The sequence below is a fragment of the Pararge aegeria genome, chromosome 18, assembly GCF_905163445.1.
Source record: "Pararge aegeria chromosome 18, ilParAegt1.1, whole genome shotgun sequence".
Taxonomy (NCBI): Eukaryota; Metazoa; Arthropoda; class Insecta; order Lepidoptera; family Nymphalidae; genus Pararge; species Pararge aegeria.
The window spans coordinates 15,593,432-15,617,812 of record NC_053197.1 but is presented as its reverse complement, the minus strand read 5'-3'; the positions used below and the strand labels follow the sequence as shown (position 1 = coordinate 15,617,812).

Sequence of the window (24,381 nt, the reverse complement as noted above, 5' to 3'; positions counted from 1 at the left end):
CAATGCTATGTTCCGGTCAGAAGGTCGTGGTTGCCGGTGTGATTGCAGGCACCAACGCCTCAGATTGATGGACAGGCTCCTTGCATACTCTGTGACTTCACACCTTGCTCTGCTCATAGGCGATGGTTTTCCAATCAGGTGAGCTATCTGCTTGGTCCGTCAAATATCTATAGGAAAAAAATAACCTCCTACGGCTCCGAGGTCCCTTCGCATCCCTTGGTTGGACGGTTCAGGACGGTTTCTTCGTCTCGTAGCAGGTTGGCTTGCTCTCGAACCCACCAGCGGCCTTCTTCTTGATCAATACGGCCGACCCCGCCCCAGCGGGCTCTTTGGTAGTCATACCAAAGAGCCAATAATGGGTTGATGATATTGGATAGTAGCAGGCTTTACTTTGCGGAATTCCATGATATATTATCAAAACAAGCTTAATTTGCTATACTCCGCGAAAAGCAGGAGAATCTGTGGGTTGATGATGACGAAAGCTGTCATTGCAGACTACGAGCAAGACGAGATCCTGACGTACGAGGAGGTGGCGCTGTACTACCCGCGCGCGTCCAACAAGCGGCCCATCGTGCTGATCGGGCCGCCCAACATCGGCCGCCACGAGCTGCGCCAGCGGCTCATGGAAGACAGCTCGAGGTTCGCGGCGGCTGTTCCTCGTGAGTTCATTGTTATTATCAATTCGGATAATTGTTTTTTTATTGAAGTTTTACTTCTTTCGGCGCATTAGGGAAAAATGATGAGAGTAAACTTTAACGATGCGCGCGCACGCCGTCACAATAAACCGACACCCTGAAGTTAGCTAGGTAACATTATAGTTTTTAAATAAAAAGTTTTGACAGTGTACACTTTAAATTGTCAAAAATCAGAATGGTTGAAAAATCTCAAATTTTAATGTTAAGCAAAGCTTGTTGATCCGCTAATGAGATTGGTTATCTACATATCTTAAATAATGCGTTATTGTAAATCTTTCAATGCATTAATTTAATTTTTTGAAAAGCTTCTTAAAGATGTATAATTTCTAACGCGTGTACACACACGTTATTTTATTATGAAAATTAAGCATTGCTTAAAGTAGGAGAATCTGTATGGTGTAATATAGAATTTCTTCAATCTTAATACTCCACACCAAACTGATCTTCTGCAATGTACCCTCTACGCAGTTTTCGCTTCAAAAGTAGTTTTATGTGATTAAAAATCTAACTTGCTCCGACGGTGAAGGAAAACATCATGAAATGTTCTCAAAGGTGTGTAGAGTCCACCAATCGGCACTGGGCCAACGTGGTGGACGGCCTTAACCCCATCCCGCTATGGGAGAACCTGTGCCCTGTAGTTGGTCGGTAATAGGTTGATATGAGGATGAATGTAACGAATGCTTCTCGCTCAGACACGTCTCGCGCGAGGAAGGACCACGAGGCGGCCGGGCAGGACTACCACTTCATATCGCGCGCGCAGTTCGAGGCCGACATCCTTAACAGGAAGTTCGTCGAGCACGGCGAGTACGAGAAGGCTTATTATGGTATGTTACACACCATTCAGAGTTTAGAGCAGAGCTATTTGTTTTCACGACAGCGAAAAGAGAGAGAGAGCTATTATAAAATGTGAAAGTGTGGATGTTTTTTACTCAATCACGCAAAAATGAACGGATTTGGGTGAAATTTGGCATGCATGTAGCCTTTGACATGGAAAAGAACATACGCTACCTTTTATCTCGATTCCTTAAGTAGTTCCCAAGGGAAAATTAAAAGTTGTGTTAAAGCTAAGCCGCGAGCAAACAGCTTTGAAATTTCGTATGCTTGGCGCCTATGCTATGGAAAAGGTCATGTTCTTTCTAAACCGATCTCTCAAATAGTTCCCGTGGTAATTAAAAATTGTTAACGAGGTTTAGAAACAATTCTGTCAAAGTCCACGCCGACGATTACGCAGGCAGAAGCTAGTTGGTTTACAAATACTTTTAGCTGTGTGCCAATGACTTTTTATATGATATGCCCATCTCCAGGCCACAATCTAAGAACAAGCTGCAAGTTATCCAAACATAGTAAGAAAATGGTTGACGCAGTGGGCAGTAGGTTCGATGTCCACATCTGGAAAACGTTTGTGCGATGAATATTAATGACTTTTCTAAGTTATGTGCGTTTCAAGTAATCAAAATGATTCACTTGCTTCAACGGTGAAAGAAAACATCATGCGGAAACCTGCATGCCGGAGAGTGCTCCATAATGGTTTCAAAGGTGTGTTAAGTCCACCAATCCGCACTGGGCCAAAGTGGTGGACTATGGCCTATTAAAACCACAGCTCTCACCACTGCGTCAGGCAGTTCATCGACCAGCTGGCACATCATACGCCCATAATTTCAGGTACTTCCCTGGAAGCGATAAGAGAAGTAGTGAACTCGGGGAAGATCTGCGTGCTCAACCTGCACCCGCAGTCGCTGAAGATCCTGCGCGGCTCCGACCTCAAGCCCTACACCGTGTTCGTGGCGCCGCCCAGCTTGGAGAAACTCAGGCAGAAGAAGATCAGGAACGGAGAAGCTTTTAAGGTGACCCACCCTTCTCTCATGCAGATACAGAGATAGACACTACTTTATACAATGTTTTTGTTAAGTCTTAACAATTATTCATTGTAAAGTAGTACCTAGTAAGTAATAATTTACTACTAGTAAAATTATTACTTATCTATCTAATTGAGTATTGTGTAAGTTTATAATAGCATAGATATCATAAACATCTATTATCCCTACTAATATTATAAATGTGAATGTAAGTTTGTTTGTTACGCTTTCACGCGAAATTTACTGAACCGATCTTCGTGAAACTTTTTATACATATTCTTGGAGTATACTTTTCATTGAAAAAAAAATTACGTAAGATAGTAAAATGTTTGTAAAAAACTAAAAATCTCATATATGACTATAGGTGTAGACTATGTAGCAGTACGCTGCGTCCCGAAATTACGCGGGCGAAGCCGCAGGGCACATCTAGTAGTATATATAAATTTATATCGGTATTTTGTAGTTAATATGTAAATGGAGTACGTATGTTCATGTAAGTTTATTTTATTTTTTGTAACATCCTTTATGCACCATCCACTTTCCACTTTTTTTATCGGCTTCGTCCGCTCAGGTTGCCTTTAAAAGATCACTTTTAGTGATAAGGCAGCCTTTGCACCGTAGCACTAAGTACTATTACTGTTTTTCTTGTGTTTTCCTATTGTGTTGTGTTGCAATAAAGTTTTTCTATTCTATTCTATTCTAGTACCTAGTAATTGAATTACTTTTCTAAGTTAATCAATTAAAATATCATGCTTCAACGGTGAAGGAAAACATCGTGATGAAATCTGCATGCCTGAGAGTTCTCCATGATGTTCTCAAACGTTTTCGGAGTCCACAAATCCGCACTGGGCCAGTGTAGTGGACTACGGCCTTAACCTCTTCTTATTGTGGGAAGAGACCCGTGCCTTGTACTGGGCCGGTAATGGGTTGATATGATAAAGGTTATTTCTAGTTTGCATACAGCAACTCCTTGCGACTCGTTTTATTTCTCATGTCAATCTTGTCAAGGTGGGTCACGACCCCCTCGTCAACTAAAACTGCGCTTTTCAGTCCGCCCCCTAAATTAACATCGGACATTAAAGATTCCTAACAAATTTATTACATTCAACAGGAAGAGGAGCTGAAAGAGATAATAGCGACAGCGAGGGATATGGAGTTGCGATGGGGCCACCTTTTCGACATGATCATCATAAACAACGACACACAGCGAGCGTACCACCAACTCTTGAACGAAATCAACAGCTTGGAGCGCGAACCGCAGTGGGTCCCCGCGCACTGGCTCAAGCAGACCTAGCGGGAACCCCCCACAGCTGCATCCACCGCAGCTCAGAGACTGAACCGAGTTCAAACTCACCAACAAAACCTTCAATGTAACGTGATAAATAAAGTTAGATGTGATGTGATACGCAAAAAGAGTTACAGCACGTCGGAAACGCTCGCGAAACTAATGTTACTCTTCGAAATGTTCACGCAAATGGTTTTACATTTGCTATTTTACTTTATAGACGCTTGCAATGTTGAGAGAGACTATAGTTTCATTGATTTAATACGGAATTTCGATGGGAGAAATCGTTGGGGCAGTGGTAATGATCGTAATCGTGGAGCCGTAGTGATGAATATAGAATTTAGTGATGTGTTCTCAAATTTTAATGGTGATTATTATGACGCCGGTTGTAGGCGCACTTCTGTTGCATGATAATTACTTTTATAGTTGAGTAATTGTTTCAATGGGAAAGATTCTTTGAAACTTTAAGCACTGGGCGTGCTACGTATTTGTTCACTGACAAAAGCAATATTCACAAATGTATTATTTTATACATAATGTAAATTAAACTAGAAATTAACTCTTATCGTGCACTGGACTTTTATTATTGTTGACAGAATTATTTTAAAATTGGAATAGCATAAATATTATTTTAAAAGTGGCGTGCATAGAGGAGAGGGCATTCACAGGGTATGCAGATTATATAAAATTATAAAAATCTCAGTACGTGTTATAAAAAACTTAAGTATAGGCTTTGTTAGAGTTTTAATAGGCTTTTTATAACTCTTACTGGATTAATATATCCGGCCGACTGGCGCAGTGGCAGCGAACCTGCTTTGTGAGTCGTGGCCGTGGGTTTGATTCCCACAACTGGAAAATGATTGTGTGATGAACATTAATATTTTTCAGTGTCTGGGTGTTTATCTGTATATTATAAGTAATTCTGATAAAATATTCATAGAAATATTCAACAGCTATCTTAGTACCCATAACACAAGCTACGCTTACTTTGGGGCTAGATGGCGGTGTGTGTAATGTCGCAGTATATTTATTTATTTTATTTTTATTAATATAACTCATTTTATATCGTCTGCATACCCTATGCGTACCCTATATGCATGCCACTGTTTGTACTTATTGTATTTTGTGTGAACATAGCACATTCTAGCGGAAACTACTTTAACAGTAATCTTTCTCATAGAAACCTCAAATCACTTGGGCAATAAGAAAACGAACACTTTGAATATGTGCTAATAGTTATATTACAATAAATTATAACTTTACGTTCCAAACTACATGCAATATTATTGAACTGATGTATTCTAAATCGTGCATATTACTATAAAAATAGTTATCAATATTATTTTATTGTACTTACTTAATAAAATTATTTGTGTTTATTGATATCATAAGTTTTTACTATTGGTAACAAATTTATTATTTTCATGATGTTATCGAAAAAAATAGGATGTTTTGCTACAATAAACTGTTTTCATGTTTTTTTAAAGTAGCTTTTATCAAAAAACGCAGCTAATATCAATAAAATATGGATTATACTTATTTCTTTCGCCAATGTTACAAGTAGGTACAATATTATTTATTACTATACAAAGCATATAAATTACTGAAAATTCTTTTAGTTACTTTCTCATAAATAATAAATGTAATCTCAGTTAAATGAACGCAATATACTCATGTACTTAACTTTTGAAGAATAATAATTATTCTAAAGAATTTTATCAAAATATTCAAATTAATAATGAATCTTATAACAAGTTATTAATTATGACAACATTTTATATTACTTATAAATTATTAAAAAAAATCGTACAATAAGTTAAAGATTTGAATTTAGTAAATTTGAATTATTACACCATGAATTTTACAATTGTTACAAAATATAATAAATAATTTACAAATCAGTTTTTAAATCGAATATCAAGTTATTTAATAATCAATTATTAAATGAAACTGCAAAAATGTAAATTAAATGATATAGTAATCTTTTTCCTACTAAACCTTTTTCTTGAAGACCGTAGCTAGAAAAAAGTTCATTGTACCTGTGTACTTATGATTTCATATTCACATTACAATATATTCGTCAGGAAAAAAGCTGTGAAAACAAGACTATACATTAAATAGTAATTATAAAAACATGTTATTACTATTATATTATTATAGTAAGAATAATAGATATCGGATTTAAAAATATGTCCTTGAGATGTTCATACTCCCCCTTTATCTATTCTGGCTACGGGCGTGTTTTTTTCATATAATTATCGATATTTTATTGTGTATTTATATTATTATGGTACATTAAAACACTAACAATAAAATGAACGGAATTAATATAATTTACAACTTATAGTTATAATAGGTACCTACTTAAGAGAACTATTTAATAACTACGAAAGAATTAAAACAATAAAATATTCTATAATTGCCAAAACTTTTTACAGTAGTTATAAAAATAGGGATATTTCCAAAATTTCTCCATTAGCTAGGCCTTGTCGTGGGTTTCTTAAGAAGAATTAGTCCAATAGCTGGTGGGAAATATTGAAGAGGGCTCTCCTGGATTTAAGTTTGTGTTTTGATTACACAGTCCCTGAATTATCTGAAACTTTATCCTCTGCATCGCAACTATGCGCTAAACATAATGAAAATTAAGCTTAATTTGCTATAGTCCACGAAAAGCAGGAGAATCTGAATCGTGTAATTTATAATTTCTTCAATCCTTATACCACACACCAAACAGATCTTCGGCAATGTACCCTCTATGCACGTTTCGCTTCGAAACCGGAGCATCCTCAGGAGATGTTGACTTTACAATGAATAATTGTTAGGTAACTGTGGACTAAACATATTTTGTTATGTTTAATTTAACACCTATTTCATGTGTAAACTGCACGAAACACAGATTTTATAGCGGAAAATGTCATTTCATTGATGGATAAGGTGAATGCTAATTTCGAGAGTGTTGTCCTGTGTGTGTATTCCGATCATCCTGCTGTCACTGTGCAGTCAAGCGCAGTTAAAAAAAAGGAAATGAAACTTGCAATGAAGTTTTCTTACAAAATTACTGAATTTATTACTTACTGAATTCTGATTTCTTCTCATTCATAGCAAAACAACTAATATTAAATATACGAGTGTGAATTAATTTGAATGTCATATAGACTTAGGTCACGGCAAGACAACTGAAACCATTAAAAATATTCCAATATTTTACCAAGTTCTATGTTAAAAAATCCCACCAGCTCTCCGACTTAATCGGCGGTAGAAGTTCTAATTGATATAAAAGAAACAAAATAATATAAAAAGCAGTTATTATATAGCGAGTAGATGAAGCTATATTTAAAAATCCCGATCTGACTACGGATACCGTGAATAAAATACTACATATCTAAAGTATAGCCATCTTAATAGGTATATTTTGACATTTCATAAGTTTGCACGCTCACAATAATGGAATCGCTTTCGGTTCTAAATAGCAAAATGTATACACTTATTTGAGAGTCGCAAATTCTTTGTTTATTTTATTATCGATCCACAATCAGCTCCCGTAGATTTTAAGGGCTTAAGCAGTTTACATAAGTTCAATTTTTCCTCTGCTGTTACACGAAGTCGACGTCGTTTTTGAGTATCGAAGGCTGAACATCAGAGTAATGTAGACCTAATACATATTCATCTGCACTGCTCCGGTTTGTAATACAACAATCAGAATTTACTAGTTTAAAACAAGGACTGTTACGTCCATTTTACTTCGACTGTTCATTTCAGTGTTTCTATACATTCAAAACAAGATTGCAATCAAATCTTATTTTGGCAATACTGTAAGCTTAGTACAAGATTTGTGCGCTCGCAATTGAGGAGTCGTTTTCGAGTATGGAAAAACTTGAACATCGGAGTAAAATTGTCCCTACCTGCATTGTATTAAAGCTCAAATTTGCATACAATTCTTGAGCTCGGGCTTTAAATAGAACGTTTGTAAAACGAAAAAATTAGAATTTCAATATTTGCGACTCTAAAACAAGTGACATTAGGTCCATGTTACTTTGACTATACAGAGTTTGATATACGAAAACCCCCGCTCGATTGCAAGCGAGCAAAACTTGTACTTAGGGTACTGATTATAAGTATGTATATGCTGCCCCTTCATTACTATAATTTTTTGGAAAGTTATTATTGTAAGCTTTCACAAAAAAATCAAAAACATCTAATATTTTTTTCCCTTCGTAAACAATGTTAAGTTAGGAAATTTTATTTTAATTCAAATGGGGTACAATACCATTTATATGTTACATCGTCTATGTTCGCTGGCGGAGGAAGGAGTAATCTAACGGCTGTTTAAAAACAATTGTAAGCACCAATGCAATTCAAGCCTTATTTCTGAAACTTTAGATTTTAAACTCGAAAAAATAGTGTGATTATCTCGCTCATAGCATTTTTATGCACTACTGAGTAGTACAGCATTAGTACGAGATTCGCTCGCCCGCAATTGAGATATCGATGTCGATTGTCGAAATATCGAACTTGTTAACAGTTACTAAAGCTCACATTTGACTAGAATTTATCATCTAGGGTTTTTGGCAGAACTTTTGCATCATAAATATCAGAAGTACAGGATTTGCGACTCTAAAACGAGTGGCATACCGATATGTAGTTTGATATGCGAAAATGACCAATCGATTGCGAGGGAACCACCTTGTACTAAGGCTACAGAAGCAGCTGGAGCTATCATGACACATACGCAACGTGGTGTTGTTCTAATTGATTGGCTAATATATTTTCGAGCCTAGCAAAAAAATTCCTACATCGTTGTTTAAGTCATTGAAATTTATAAAACTGGATTGCCACATACACTACCACTGTAACAAATATTAACATCATAAATGTCAAAACTACCCTATGAAAATGGCTTTACTGTAATTTTTATAATATTCCTATATAAAAAAGGAAACGTATTTGCCAAATAAAAAATCTCCTTTTTGTCAAATTTACCATTTTTAATGTACTTTTAGATCAATAGCGTCTTTTATCAACATTCAAATTTACCGCTTCTGAGGGAAAAAACTCCATTATGTAACAAATTCTTTTTGTAACTTGGCAACACCTCTTTTCTTTGGAAAACTTAGAGATAAACTATTTTTTAACTCCAAAAAGCACTTTTGTAATGGAAATAACAATAAAAGGGGAAAATCATAACTGTTTGTGATTACTGTCCCGATAGTGTTGCCAAGTTATAATGACGCACCTAAAACTACGATGGAGATTGAACCAATAAAATATTTCAAATGCAATTGTGAAGTAAGCATCAAGCATGCATTTAAAATTAGTCTCTTTACATTAACCTTGTATGTAAGTAGATAGAATTGTGCATTCCAAATGTTTTAGTGCCAAATAAATTGAAATTACCACACAATTAAACCGTGGTATCACTTACGTTATACATTTTTAATAATCACAATTTTTATTAAATTAAAATACTTAATAATATTTTATATTATGTACTTTATAAACCTAAGTTAAATTTCTTAAAATATAGTGTGCTGATTTTGAAGTATCGTGTTGTAAACGTTTTTTAATATTGATCGAAAGACAAATATTTTGTATTGTGTAAGTTGTTTGAGTACCGATTGTTATAATGTGTAGCCTGTGGAGGTGCTATTGTGTCAACTAGTTTTTGTCTGTGGAGGAAGGGTGCAATTTTCGTTTTACTATTGTAGTTGCGGATCGCGCTTTGCCTCTCATTAAGTACAAAACTGTGAGTTTGACAAGCAACAGCCGTAGTCAACTTGACAGTGTAATATAATATCTGACACTAGCATAATATCTGGTTTCCCAAAAATACATTACTATTCAGATAATTACGATACCTACGCGAAATGTAGTCCATAGTATATGTTATTTCGCCAAAAATACCTGAAAAGGGTTTTATTGAAAGACTACCATTGTGTATTAAAGTTTAAAAGTTACGGATATTTCAGCCAACCTTTCACAGTCCCGTTTCATCCTTTTGGGATATTTCATTAAAGTACAACCTTAACTGCTGGAATAAGTCCTTGTCCTTTCAAATTCAAATCTTCTTTATACTGCGTCAGCAGTTGGAATAACGTGTAGACGCATCATCAACTACAGTAATAATATAACGAAAGTTACAGTCTTGCCTCGCGTCATTCTGTGTATTTAATAAGTTCAACATGCTGGTGAAGAAGTAGGTACTTGAAACTTGCATTATAAATACTTGCAGTATTAATGCAATGAACAATTCTCAAGTGCTCTCTTCGTCAGCCTTAATTTGTATGTGGGATTTGTCAAAAGTTCAGATTATTGATATTATTATATAATTTATACATAATCCTGTACATAAAATATATTGACAAGTGAATGATAAAATATTATAAATACCATGTTAATAGTGAACAATTTAATGTAAATAATAGAGTACCTATTAAATTTAATATCAGATAAAAAGTTTGTTTTATTTTCTGCTCAAACAAAAGCAAAAATTAATTCTGTAATTACTTGTTTAGAGGACCGATGGACATTGGGGTCCGAACATTTGTTTTTCTATGTAAAGAGCGCTAAGGTGCTCGAATGGTGTACACTGAAAATCGCAGGTTAATAGGTGGTTGTAAAGCGCAGGATCTGTGAAGAACAAGACAGTTGACTTTGGAAATTTCTATGAAAGGCCAACGTCAAGTATTAAAAGCACAGTAAGAAATAGGTATGGAGGGTAGAGGTAAGGAGAGTCATCTGTGTATATGAAAAAGTGTCGTCAAAATGTATTAAATTAGGATGGCGCCACATTTGCATCAGGGTAACTCTTAAAAGAAGCGCCAAATATAAATATTGTTAGAGTAGGCTTGAAAATAAACAAGGAAGTATGGAGATACAAGGAAGTAAGGTTATATTTACCACAATATTTTGTACAACGTAAGTTGTTGAAATTCTCAATAATTAACTACTTTAGTCGATAATGACATTAAATTTTTTAACTCGGCATACTTCAATTCATCTACGATTGCTACATTCATACCATACCCTGTGCATCCACCAGCGCCATTGTGGAGGATTTTTGAACTGTTATTTAGCGCAATAACTGGACACTTTTTCAACTTTCCTCCCATATAAGATGACTCTCCTTACCTCTACCCTCCATAGAAATAGGAATGAAAGTCTTGATCTATATAATTAAAAGCATTGCTGGAATACCTATTAATAAGTAAATATATTATCGCGCTGTGTAGTAAAAAACCCCTTTTCATTTAACCTCTGAAGCGCGCCATCCATCCTCAAAAATCTAAATGTCAATTTCAAACAGTTCAAATTTGGAAGCCGTTCTTTTTTTAAAAATCTTACATTTACGACACTTATTGGGGAAATGCGTATAAAAAAATATCCATCCCACCTTTCATGATTCTGTAAACGGCATTGGCTTCCTTAATAATTTATCTTTATCATAGTGTATATCTATTTATAGAAGTATAAGTCTACAATGAAATATATAAAAATCGTAAAGAATGCGTCAACTTGCACCGAAATCGCATGAAAATGGTTAAAACGTGGTGCCGGTATTTGACCAATTAATAAAATAGCTTTCTTGTTGCTTTATGAACATAAAATAACGAGTATAACGCCATTGCTTAAAAGTAGAGATACGAATAGGTACTAGGTAGGTACCATACAATTTTAAATTACTGCACTGGTTTTAGAATTAGTTTTTTAAACTGACTATTAACAAGGGCGTTTACGTCTTAAATTATGTATTAATGTTACTAACGATACCATAAAAACTTTTATAACCTACGCGTCGTATCACCTGGCTGAGCTATTACTCGGTACATTAGTTTGGCTTCTAAAAGTTGCAGTGTAATGATGATGATGATTCGGGCTATAACTGTGGGAACCCAGCGGTTGCCCATAAAGTCAGTGCGGGGAAAACCGCGGGTACACCTTGTACCTTTATAAGTTTATATAAGTTCCCTCTACAAACTCCGCTAGTGGGGAAGCCTGTGACATAGACAACTAAAATAAAAAATTCACAAAGAAATGTCAAATTTAAGCGTAAACTGTTAATTGCCTTTGCCCTACAGGACAAGAAAAAAAAAGAAGCGCCAACACTCAACTGTCATTTGTCGACATGGCGACTGCGGTGCTTAAATTCGAGCCATGGTTGATTGATAAATTAACAGTCAGTTGTGCAACCAATGAGAATACTACACTCTAAAAGAGTGTTTGAGTTAGATTTATTACATCCATATTTTATGTATTTTTAAGTAAAAGTTAAATAATAAATACTATCTGTTAAAAAATATTCCAACGAATTGAGAACCTCCCCCTTTTTGAAGTCAGTTAAAAATAACTGCTACTATTTTTTTAACTCTAGTTGCTTGTGAGTTGGCCTGAAAATTATTTTTGTGGCCTAACGTTTAAACAGAAATACTAACAGAAGCTTACTGATAAAGATATAAGTTTTCTGTAATTTGCTATGCCATGAAATCCATGAACCATGATTGATTTTTTTATTCGACTAAAGGTGTAATTAAGGTTATTCCTCTGTGGTTACGATACGTTTTGACAGCTGACATTTGATTGTTGAGGTTGACGTTTCATGTTTTATCCGAGGGAATTGGGGCGAAATCAAATTTATTGTAAATACGTTTTGTAGTTAATTAAAACCTTAAAAATTCTTAACTTTCAACGAAGAAAAATGCCGTCGATGAAAGTGGAAGGTGATAGCGATGGAGACGGGGATATGTCGGGGGGTGATACGGAGAGGTCTGGGGGTTCTTCCAGGGGCCCGGACCGTGACTCCAGCGCTGAGGAAGCCGACGAACCAGACTCTGATGACTCCTCCGAGATGGATGAGAGCGAATGCGAACGGAGGAGAAACGAATGCTTGGACCACTTAGGTTAGTACTCACGAAATAGGTTATGTTTACAAAACAATAATATGCGACCTTGTGTACGCGATTTTGAACTTTACGTTTTGGAATTTAAAGTGTTTTTATTGGGAATATCAAACTTTAATTATTTGTTAGCTGTTTTAAACTCGAAATTATTTAAAAAATATTTTTGAAGACTAACTTTATTTTTATGTATTTGATATAATTATTATTATTCATTGACATAAAAGAAAAGTATGAGGATTTTTGTAGATACTTAAAGAAATAGTGTAGATCAAGCAACATTAATCCAAATAGGTCACCGGATAGGTGTACAACCTTGGAGTTTTAAATTTAAACACTTACCTTTCCTCTGTTCCTCAGAGGGCCTTTAAAGATATCTGTTCTGGTTATCATTACTAAAATTTTATAATAATCACTAACTAAGAAGGGCTATTCAGTTTTTTGTAAACCTTCCCTGGAACAGCATAGTGGGTCTTAGCCCCAATATCCACCTCTTCAATGATAGAAGAGGCCAGGGTCTCAACTCTGCTATTGTAATTATTGGGTCTCATTCATCAAACATTGAGACATTGTAAATAATATGTCAATAAACTTTTTTAATTTAGTGCTATTATGTCAACTGCCTCATTGGTTGGTTTTCTGCAATCACAAGGTACTGGGTTCTGTGTGCTATTCTCAGGTTGGTTTCAAGATTAGTTAAGAAGATTGTTAAGAAACTGGCAAGTTAGAGATGTTGATGAAGAAGTATCACAATAGTCTCTGAAAAACTTAAAAAAATAATTACAATATTCGTATACAAAATATCTTTAAGGTAGAATCACTACAAACAGACAGACTTGATGTTTTGAAAGTGCCTATATTAGGCCTTCTTGAAATAAATGAAATTTTTAATTTTATAAATGTAATGAAAATCTTTTAATTATTTAATCTTATTTATATTATAGTAGGATTTCTACTACACATTGGGGAGGGCTGAGCTTGAATCCCAGCACTTGCCTCTAACTTTACTAGGTCATGTGCATTTTAAGCTACTAAAATATCACTTGCTTCTACGGTGAATGAAAACATTGTGAGGAAACCTGCATGCCTGAGAGTTCTCCATAATGCTCTCAAAGGTGTGTGGGGTCCACTAATCTGCACTGAGCCAGCGTGGTGGATTGCAGCCTTAACCCCTTATCATTGTGGGGGATGAACCATGCCCTGTAGTGGGCAGGTAATGGGTTGATATGAATATTTATAAATATAAATTATTCTTTGAACAAAGTAATTACAATTGTTAACATAAAAGTAGTAAGAAAATATTGAACAAGGGCTTTTATTAATTACTAACATAAAGTTTTCTCTTACTTCAATCTTCCATAAAGGGATCCATTCTATGTCTGAAGGAGACTGCTTAAAGCAATCGCCTTTGCAATTTTTTTTTAGTTTTGTATTTTCTTATAATTTGTGCAATAAAAACTTAATCTATCTATCTATAAAGACTGCCAAACCACACTGGTGCAGCATGGAGAGTCTAAGGTCTAATGCAAATATTGAATGCCTATTAACAATGTAACATTACAGAGCTGGGGGTGACAGATGAGGTTTTTAAATGCATAATTAAGTTATCATGCCATATAGTATAATATCCTTCTAATAATTCCAGCTAACCTAGAGAGGCAGTTCACAGTTCTTCGAGAGCAGCTATACAATGAAAGAATGAAGCATGTTGAATACCAACTTTCTGAAGTGCGTGGTGGAAGATCCCAAGAGTACCTTGGGCCCCTGCACCGCTTGCAAGAGAATATGAGAGTTAGGTGAGGTTTTGAAAATAACCAAAATTTTAAAGTTTGTATGTCTGCTGCCTGTACTTAGTGTGTGATTTTCTAATTATTTAATCACTTGAAAGTTAACTAAGATTTGTATGGATTCAAAAGAAAGCCATTTTACGACAATACCGTCTCTTAATACCTGCTGTATAATATTAGGCACTAGGTAGTAGGCACTTAGAACCAATTTTACTTTTAGTTAGTAACAAATATATATAGTAATAATAGTAATAAAATATCAAAATTAAAAATATCTTTTTTTAAGTAGGCCCATATATGGCGGTTATGATTCGTACATTACAATAGAAATGTGTAAACGGTAGTGAGATAATGGCGATAACCATATTCGTAAACTTAAAACTGAACCTGAACGGGGGTTCCAAACGCAACCCGGTATAAGTAGTAGCCCAAAACAAACTTAGCATGGTAATCTTTTTTGTTAACACCATCTCTCATTGTTATTTATTAGAATTTATAAACATATTAGTCTTTATAAACAAAAAGTGGACATAAACAGTCGACTTACAAGAAATGGTCATAAATTAGTGTCATCTGCATATCGTCTGCGTAAGGTACAGGGATCATTTGTGGGATTGAGTATACGCTTTTATAATATGATTCCTAAGGTGATTTTGGACCTGCCAATGCACAAGTTTAAAGAATTTGTTAAAACACATTTATTAGAGCGAGGTTACTATACAATTGATGAATTTTTTAATGACAAGGTTGCTTGGAAGCATCCGGCTCCGCTTTCAGCTCTCACAAGATAGAAAATGAATGTTAAAATGCAAAATGTAAATTGTTGATGTTGGAAAAGAGCAACTGCTGAGTTTCTTGCCGGCTTCTTCTTGGTAGAATCTGCCTTCCGAACCGGTGGTAGAATCACTACAAACAGACAGACTTGACGTTTCAAAAGTGCTTATATTAGGCCTACTTGAAATAAATGAATTTTAAATTTTGAATTTTTTGAATTTTGAATATTAGAAGAGCCAAACATAACCCCATTAGACTCGGAGCATTTATTATATGTTTTAGTCTTATCTTGGATATGTATTATTAATTTATAATTTCTGAATTTTCTGTGGCCTTGCCTGGTGTTCACGTCTTTGTCGGTAGGTTGGCTACTAGCCAAGGCCAAAGCCCACCAGACCAGACCAAATTCAGAAATTATACATTCCCAATTTGACCCTGCCGGGAATCAACCCCGGGACCTACTACCTAAATAAAATAAAATATAAATAAATATACTACGACAATACACACATCGCCATCTAGCCCCAAAGTAAGCATAGCTTGTGTTATGGGCACTAAGATGACTGATGAATAATAAACATAAATACTTATATAGATAAACACCTAGACACTGAAAAACATTCATATTCATCAGACAAACATTGTCCAGTTGTGGGAATCGAACCCACGGCCTTGGCTCAGCAAGCAGGGTCGATGCGCACTGCGCCAATCGGCCTTCGAAATTCACAGCGCTCTCCGCTGCGCCAGGGTGGTCGTCAAAAATATAAATATATTTGATATTGACCAGGATTGAGGTGGCCGGTATCCTGAAGCAAATGAGAATCGAGAACATTAAACACAAGTACGAGGCAGAGGAACAGGCCGCTCATCAGAATTTTAGGGTAAGTGCTATAATATAGAAGCATGGTAGAACAATAATAGTAATAATGAAGTACATATAAATATTATTGAGGTAAAATCTACTAAAGAAAAACAAAACTAAAAAAAAAAAACTACGACACATCATAGACTTAAGCTATTAATAATTAAGTACAAAATTTTTAAGTTACTCCGTATGTAAGTCTGTTTGTGTTGTTCTGGTAAATAAACAAATTCTATTCTATTCTATTCTAAACTAACTTCGCGTTACGTGGGTTCGCGTCACCGGTGACCTCAACATGCCCGTGTCGTGACGTGACGTTATATGTCTGTGTACATTTGTACGCATATATACACTAATACATTACGTATACTCAACTATGCTTGACTTTGTGTATGGATAAAATATTGCAATTTCGCGTCACCGACTCATTCCATTTATGTCATTTCATTGTTACTAACTTTCATTTCTGTCAGCAGCACTGCCTGCCTTTTTAAAAAGTTAACTTAAAATAATTTAAAGTTACTGTGTTTGTGTGTGAATGTTTCACGCTCGTAGTAGTACAACTTTATTGTAATAGATGGCGCTATAATTCTGAAACACTAGCGCTAACTGCGCGAGCATGGTAGAGTTAGATAATGTGTGCCAGAGTGGTTAGGTAATATAGATTCTATCTTGCATACTATAACTCTACTTCATTCAATATAGAGTTACATATTTGCTCCATTTACCTTGGAGATCGTCTAAGTGCCAAGATATTCTTTTGAGACATTACACCGCGGTGATTGCGGGTGTTAACAGATGTGTTGGCTCATTTATTGCGTAAAAAATCAGCCTGGCTCTGCAGAGTGTAGTCTTTGCAGCATTCCACGGGAATGGCTCGTATAGCAATTAGTTTCATGTAATATTTTAATTTACTTGCAATTTTTACATTGTAACATTTTTATTCAAAACAGTAAAAGAATAAGAGAAACATTCGTGGACGAGAGCTCGAGCATGCTCTTGCAGTTTGTTACGGTTTGCTACAATGCCTCTGTTGTTCATATTTAGTGGGACAATAGTCCAACAGATGGCGCTACTGTACATTTGAAATGGCCGAGACCCCATTGGTGCATTGCTCGTACATTTTTCCGTATCGAAGTAGTCTAAGAATTACTGCTATTCCATTTTGTGACATTTTTGGTAAATAATGAAGGAGTTCAAGATACAACCTAACCTAGCTTTCATACCCTTAGTGAGTTTCTTTATGGTAACCTACCATATTTATTATCGACTCGAAATAAATACTAAATTTTCAAATAAATAATTAAGAATGCAACAAACTAGGGCGCGTTCAGATCGTTTATACCTTTAGTTTTACTACAACTCAGTGTCTTTGATGGTATCTAACAATAAGGAATTTTCGATTAGGATTTTTTTTTAAATAGACTAGCGCTTGACCATAATGTCACCTGATGAAAAGTTCAGATGTTGCCTAAGATGGGATGCGCTTGCCTAGAAGATGCTTATTAAATGTATATTATATTATATTAAATTAAATTAGATCCATTTATTTATTGCTGTCATGTTGGCACACAATGCTGTACACATTATTGTGAAGACAGGCAAAAGAACGTGAACGTGAAGCCCCAGGGCATTGCAATATGGTTGAAAGTATTTTAAACTAATTTTATTATATGAATATGTATATAAGCGTTTTTTATATATATTATTGACGTTATTTTGTGTGGGTCAGTAAGAAAAACCAGTTCAATTTGTAATCATGATAAAAGAGCTTAAAATAATTTGAATTTACAATTAAATATTTTTCAAGAATATAATATCTATCTATCTATATATATAAAAGAGAAAGTGTGTGGGTATGTTCCGTATAGGCTCCGAAACGGCTGGACCGATTTCAATGAAACTTTCGGGGAATCTCCGGATTGACACGGCGAGTAATCCTGTAAAGTTTGGTGACGATCGGAGCACTCCTATTTTTGAACTGTCAAACTGTCAAATACAGCTTTTATTTACTATGATGATATTCTATTGTTGGGTGTACATGGGTGTAGATAATTATCTTCACCCGCTCGGGAAGAGAATAGAAGAGAATGAATACGGAGAGAAATAAATGATTTAATATATTATGAGACTTAAATTAAAAATTTAATGATGTAATTTTTGGGTTGAAATAAAATAAAGCAAAATCTAGCCGGGCGAAGCGGGCTGGGTACGCGCTAGTTAGGTATAAAAATTAAATTGTATAAGTTTGTTGCTTGCTTAAATGCCCGTTTATCATAAAAATAAGTGTTTCTTCTTTGAAGACGGATATTAAATTTTCGGCTAGTTTAGAAGGCATAATGCGAGTTTTTTTTTTTTGCGTCTTTCCTAGTAGATAAATTTTTTAGCTGCAAACAAATTGCAAGGGTAAGTGTACGTTTTTATTTAATTCTTAATAATATTTTTAGTAGTAGGTTAAACTCTTGTACTGTACTGGTAAGTATTTATAAAAGCGCTGTGTTAAACGTTACACTATAAACTCAAATAACCTTATTCGATTCATGGTTCTAAAAAATCTTGATGCGTTATTGACGGCTGAATTCACTCTCTAAATTCTTGTCGGAACTTGCACGAATAGTTTCATTATATTACATATCTATAATAAACTTATTTTTATACTTTATTTACTAAAAAAACAACGTGAGGAAACCTGTATGCCTTCCGGTTCTCTGAAATGATCTTAAATACGTATGCAGAAGTCTTCTTCGGAGGTGCCTACCTCAGAATAGAGAAAATAGCGAACCCTAATTCAGCCATTATTGCATTAACATTTTGAGTAACAGTTTTATCGTTTTGCAGATATCCGTACCTTATTTTTGTGTTTTGCTATGTACACTGGCAGTGGCGTGCACTGGTTTTCTTACCAGGTTACCAGGGTATGCATACAGCAGGAAAATTGCATAAAACGGCAAAAATTGTCCTTCTATACGGGTTTTATATCAATTGCTCTAGCTTCATAGCTTAATTTAAATTTACTGGAAGATGGTGATAACAAAAAAATAAATTTACCCGGCTAAGTTTGTTGTAGGCTCTTCTTAGACCAGCGCCCGTTTGGAACCCTCGTAGCTTTAGATTTAAGTTGGCGAACGAAGTTATCACCATCCCGTTACAATTATGTAAACAAATATGTATGAACGCTTCATAAGTGCCTGTGATAGGCCTGCATGAATAAAGAAATATTGAATTTTGAATTTGAATTTTAGGGTATGCAGTGCTTTAGTGAATGTATGAAGTGCGCGCCACTGTACACTAGGGAAGGGTTTTGGGGAGTCGTGTCTCATCATCACCATCATCATCACTTCATCCGATTGAAGACTGCTGGACATAGGTATTTTGTAGGGAGTTTCAAAATCCATGGTCCAGTACCGCTTGACGCTTGTTTCCAGCATCTTCCAGCGACTCGTTTTATGTCGTCTGTCCACCCCGTTGGGGGCCGAACAACTCTGCGTTTACCTGTGCGGGGTCGCCATTCCAGCATCTTGGAACGTCCATCGGTTCTCCGAGCTCTGTGCCTCGCCCATTTCCACTTCAGATTTTGCGAGTCGTGTCTGGATGTCCTCATTTATTACCTTAACGTAGACTTCCTGTATCATTTATTATTTATTATAAGCGCGAACAAAAAAGGTATCGAAACATCGCTACTCGCGAAGGATCTCTGTTTATACGCGAGGGTTTTCCATTTAACATCGGATGGGCCACCTGCTCGATTCGCCAAATATTCATATTGAAGTAACATATTAAATCTGTAAGTTGTAATGCACTGTGCACGTCTCACTTCACACACGCAGAATGTTGCTAGCTCGCAAACTTTTGTCATTTTTCCCATTTTATGATAAGCGTGTAGCACATTACAGGTAAAATAACTACTGTCAACTGCTAAATGTAATTAAGTTACTAACAGCTTGTTCGAGAAACACTACTGAAGTGGAGTGCTTTTTGGTGCTTCAATGTTTGTCGTATACACGGTTTCTGTATGTTCCGAGTTCTGTGGTACCTACAAGCATTACCTCTTTATGTACGGGGAAGCACTTTTCCGAGGTTTTTCTTTAAGGTCTAGTGACATTAAAGTGTCTTCAGCTACCCCGTTAATCTCGAGTCTCGGAAATATACCACCAAAGTTCGATACCGTCGGACCCAAGAATTTTTAGACTAAGTTATTGGGGTTTGTGCCTCGGAGCGCCTTCCCGTTAATTTTATTTCCGGTTTTAGAGTTACGCGTTATAGCCTGGAAGTCCACCTAACCACAATGGAGTAGATTGAAGTTCAAGACGTAAATCCCCTTCTCCTACCTGAAAGGAAGCATTTGGACACTAATGACAATCTAGCTCCGTAAATTCAAAATTCATTTATTTCAAGTAGGCCTAATATAATCAATTTTGAAACGTCAAGTCTGTCTGTTTGTAGTGACTCTACCACCGGTTCGGAAGGCAGTTTCTACCGAGAAGAAGCCGGCAAGAAACTCAGCTGTTATAATAAGGATACTCTTGGAAACGTTTTTTTTCTTATAAAAAGATTCGAGGAAGGAGTTACCTAAAAAAAGACATCAACGCTACGCGTGATCAAGAGAAGCGTAAAGTTGTCCTCATTGTTTTTTTTTTGAGGTTTCTGGTTCTGATAGCTCTATCTATACAAATAAATATAAAAACTGAATCTGTGATTTCGAAAAAACTTCCACTTATAGCTCATTATGCGGGATTGAGTTTAAAGCGGTAATTTGTTTAACAATGTATGAAACTCTTTCAATTCAATTAATGAATTTCAAGGTTGCTTGGAAGCAGTTAGCTCCTTTTTCATCTCTAACAATTATACATTTTTAACTTTGTTAAAAAGCGACTACCGAGTTACCTGCCGAATTTTCAGTAGAATCTGTCTTCCGAACTAGTGGTACTACAAACGTAGCAGGCTTCACGTATCAAAAGTGTTTATAATTGATCTATATATTTGATCCTCTATGCGGTTTTTACACATTCTAATTCAAAATTACTTTATTCATGTAGGCCTATGACCAGTGGCGTGCATAGAAGGTATGCACAGGGTATGCAAATGATTTAAAATGAAGAAAATCTCCAGTACGAATTATAAAAAACTTGAGGATAGGCATTGTAAGAGTTATAAAAAACCTTTAAGTAATTATAACTTTTACTTTAGATTTTCTTCATTTTATATCATCTGCATACCCTGTGCATACCCTCTATGCACGCCACTGCCTATCACAGGCACTTATGAAGCGTTCATACATAAACGTGTACATAATTGTAAGGGGATGGTGAAAACTTCGTTCGCCAACTTAAACCTAAAGCTACGAGGGTTCTAAACTTGCCTTGGTCTAAGAAGAGCCCACAACAAACTTAGTAGGGTAAATACATTATGGAGAACTCTCAAACATGCAGGTTTATTCACGATGTTTTTCCTTCACCGTTGAAGCAATACATATTGCTGGGAAAAGCAGGAAAATCCATAAGGTGCAGGTAATTTATAAATATATAAATATCTTAGAAATAAATATATTATAAATGCTCTTAGAAATTATTAATTGTAAAGTTCAAAGTAAAATTCATTGTATAATAATCATGGAATGTCGCAAAGAAAGAAAAGTAATGATATCTCAGTTAGGTAGTTGATAACTACTTCTCATAGTATCTGAAATAACTTAGTATCCACTGAAATACGTGACGTGTGACGACTTTCCTGGCGCAACGGTGAGCGCTGTGAATTTAAGTTGGAGATCCCGGGTTCGAACCTTGGCAGGGGCAATTTGGGAATTTCAATTTCTGAATTTTCTCTAGTCTGGTCTGGTGGGAGGCTTTGGCCGTAGCTAGTTACCACCTTACCGACAAAGACGTGCCGCTATACGATTTAGTGTTCATGTGCGATGTCGCGTGGAAACCGTTTAGGGGTATGACTACCATACTCCCTAACAGGTTAGCCCGCTACCATCTTAGACTGCATCATCACTTACTACTACTTGGTGAGATTGCAGTCAAGGGCTAACTTGTAATCGAATAAATTAATAAAATTAAAATGGAATATGCTTGCCTTATTAGAAATGGCAGCGAAGCGGCAAGTCGTAATGGAATTAAAGTAGGTTAATTAGAAACATACATACTCCAATACACGTGCATTGTGGGATTACATAAGTCCTAATATTAATTTACTGGCCGTCCCAGACGGATTACGCATATAACTATATGTGTGTCGTTGAAATGCATTGTACAACGTAGTTCCCCTACTAGGGACGTGTTTTCAAAACTATCGATACATTTTTCATTGAAGACGTAAGCGTATATATACAGGCTAGAATCCTTCTATTATATAACCTGACAAGGGATAAAATTAACGTCTCCACCTGCCAAATCACGGCAACAGAGAATTGGGGAAGCGTTTATTATTACACATATAAAAATTTTAATAGAATTACGAACTAATATTGTACGATGCATAAGAATATTTCCTAAAGAACCCTGTAAAAGTATTAAATCGAAAGCATCACATTTATTTTTTTACACTAATTCAAATTCATGAATTCAAAACATACTATGTGTACTTATGACAACTCTATTGAAGTACAGACCGAAACGCGCGCGAACAGATGGCGCTGGGGTCCGCTAGTATCCTGCTAATGCTAGCCGTGCTGAAGAAAAATTCTAGGCATTATTTCAAAACCTTAAGTTTTTTTTATTCCCTTTTGTAGAGAGAAGTCTATGATTATGCAGTTTTTCACTAGCTTACAATGTAGTTATTACAACGCCAAATAAAAATAAAACACACAAAAAAACAATTATTTTTATATTTATTATTATTACTTGCGATCCATGCAACTGGGTCGAAATCGACAAATCCAAAATATTATCGTGGTATGTACCCGTTGAACTATACTTAAGAAACGTTGATTAACCACGAAAGTCTTAGTTTAAAATCTTTAAAAGTATAAAGGTTTTTTTTAAGAAAAAACGCGTCGCTATGTTAATCGACAGTAGCCTTCACACAACGCTTCATTTTCCGTCACTTGAGGTATGATTTCTTTTCATAGTAAAACAATCCTGGCCGTAAAAATTATATCGATATTTTTCCGGCACCTAAACCAGCAATGTACACCCCTAACTTCCCATGCAGTCCCTATCAGGAAGGGGTGAATGTTAATTATATTTTCGTTTTAATGGAGTTGCCTTCCGATCCGATATTTGTCATTTCTGTTTTGAGTCTGTAACAAGCATATATATGTATTTAGTATTAGTATAGTATTTTATAGTAGTATTAGTATAGCATATATATGTATTTAATATTATATAGTCTGTAACTGTAAATGCCTCGTTGTTATAGTTGTTATAGTCGTCTGCAGATCACGAGGTCTTGGATTCGATTCCCGGGTCGAGCCAGTGAATCATCATCATCACCATTTCGACAAATTGACGTCCACTGCTGGACATAGGTCTTATGTGGAGAGTTCCTGGGTCGTTTGCCTCCAGCGGCCCCCAGCGACTCGCCTGATGTCAATTGTCCACCTCGTTGGGGGCCAACCTACGCTACGTTTACCGGGTCGGGGTCGCCATTCCAGCACCTTACGATCCCAACTTCCATCGGTTCTCCGAGCTATGTGCCCAAGCCATTGCAACTTCAGCTTCGCGACTCGCTCAGCTGTCTCGGTAACTCTAGTTCTTCTACGGATCTCCTTATTTCTGATTTGATCACGTTGAGATACTCTGACTCTGAGCTTTCTTATGAGACCCATATTAAGCGACCACGTTTCGGAATAGTATTGAGTTTTTATATCAAGCAAGTTTTAGTACTAGTACGGAGTTTGGAATTGGCCGTGATTCACTCCCGTGTTTCGGAGAGCACGTTAAGCTGTAAATCCTGCGTCTAATCTCTTTTGGATCGTATCGAACTACACACCACACTTTTATAAAGTCAGAGTCAAAAATATTTTTATTCAAGTAGGTCCATAGGTGGCACTTTTGATGCGTACATTACATGAGAAACACACGGTAGTGAGATGATGGCGATATAACCATATTCGTGTTTTTTTTCTTATCACCATCGCACATTGTCATTTGAAATTATTAGAAGAGCAACCCGGTCAGAGCAATAATTTACACCCAAGCTTTTTTATTGATTACGAAGTCCTTTATACTATAATTTACTAGAATAAAGAGTGCAACTGTGTTTGCTGACTAACTTGTGCACCATGACAT

General features: G+C 35.8%; 2 protein-coding genes across 4 annotated transcripts in view; both read left to right on the top strand.

Annotated features, from left to right (window-relative positions):
• LOC120631357 (MAGUK p55 subfamily member 5) overlaps positions 1–4,496 on the top strand; it is a 211,221-nt gene extending 206,725 nt beyond the window's left edge. For all 3 annotated transcript variants that reach the window (XM_039900879.1, XM_039900878.1, XM_039900877.1), the window contains 4 exons: positions 495–659; positions 1,388–1,519; positions 2,358–2,539; positions 3,663–4,496. In XM_039900879.1, coding sequence (XP_039756813.1) covers positions 495–659; positions 1,388–1,519; positions 2,358–2,539; positions 3,663–3,845 — 662 coding nt within the window. In that variant the 3' untranslated portion in view covers positions 3,846–4,496. The remainder of the gene's footprint in view (positions 1–494; positions 660–1,387; positions 1,520–2,357; positions 2,540–3,662) is intronic.
• A 7,921-nt stretch (positions 4,497–12,417) lies between these two features.
• The window catches only part of LOC120631522 (breast cancer metastasis-suppressor 1-like protein), a 130,477-nt gene continuing 118,513 nt past the window's right edge, over positions 12,418–24,381 (top strand). The window contains exons 1-3 of the mRNA XM_039901143.1: positions 12,418–12,730; positions 14,373–14,523; positions 16,076–16,169. Of these exons, the coding sequence (XP_039757077.1) occupies positions 12,529–12,730; positions 14,373–14,523; positions 16,076–16,169 (447 nt within the window). The 5' untranslated portion in view covers positions 12,418–12,528. The remainder of the gene's footprint in view (positions 12,731–14,372; positions 14,524–16,075; positions 16,170–24,381) is intronic.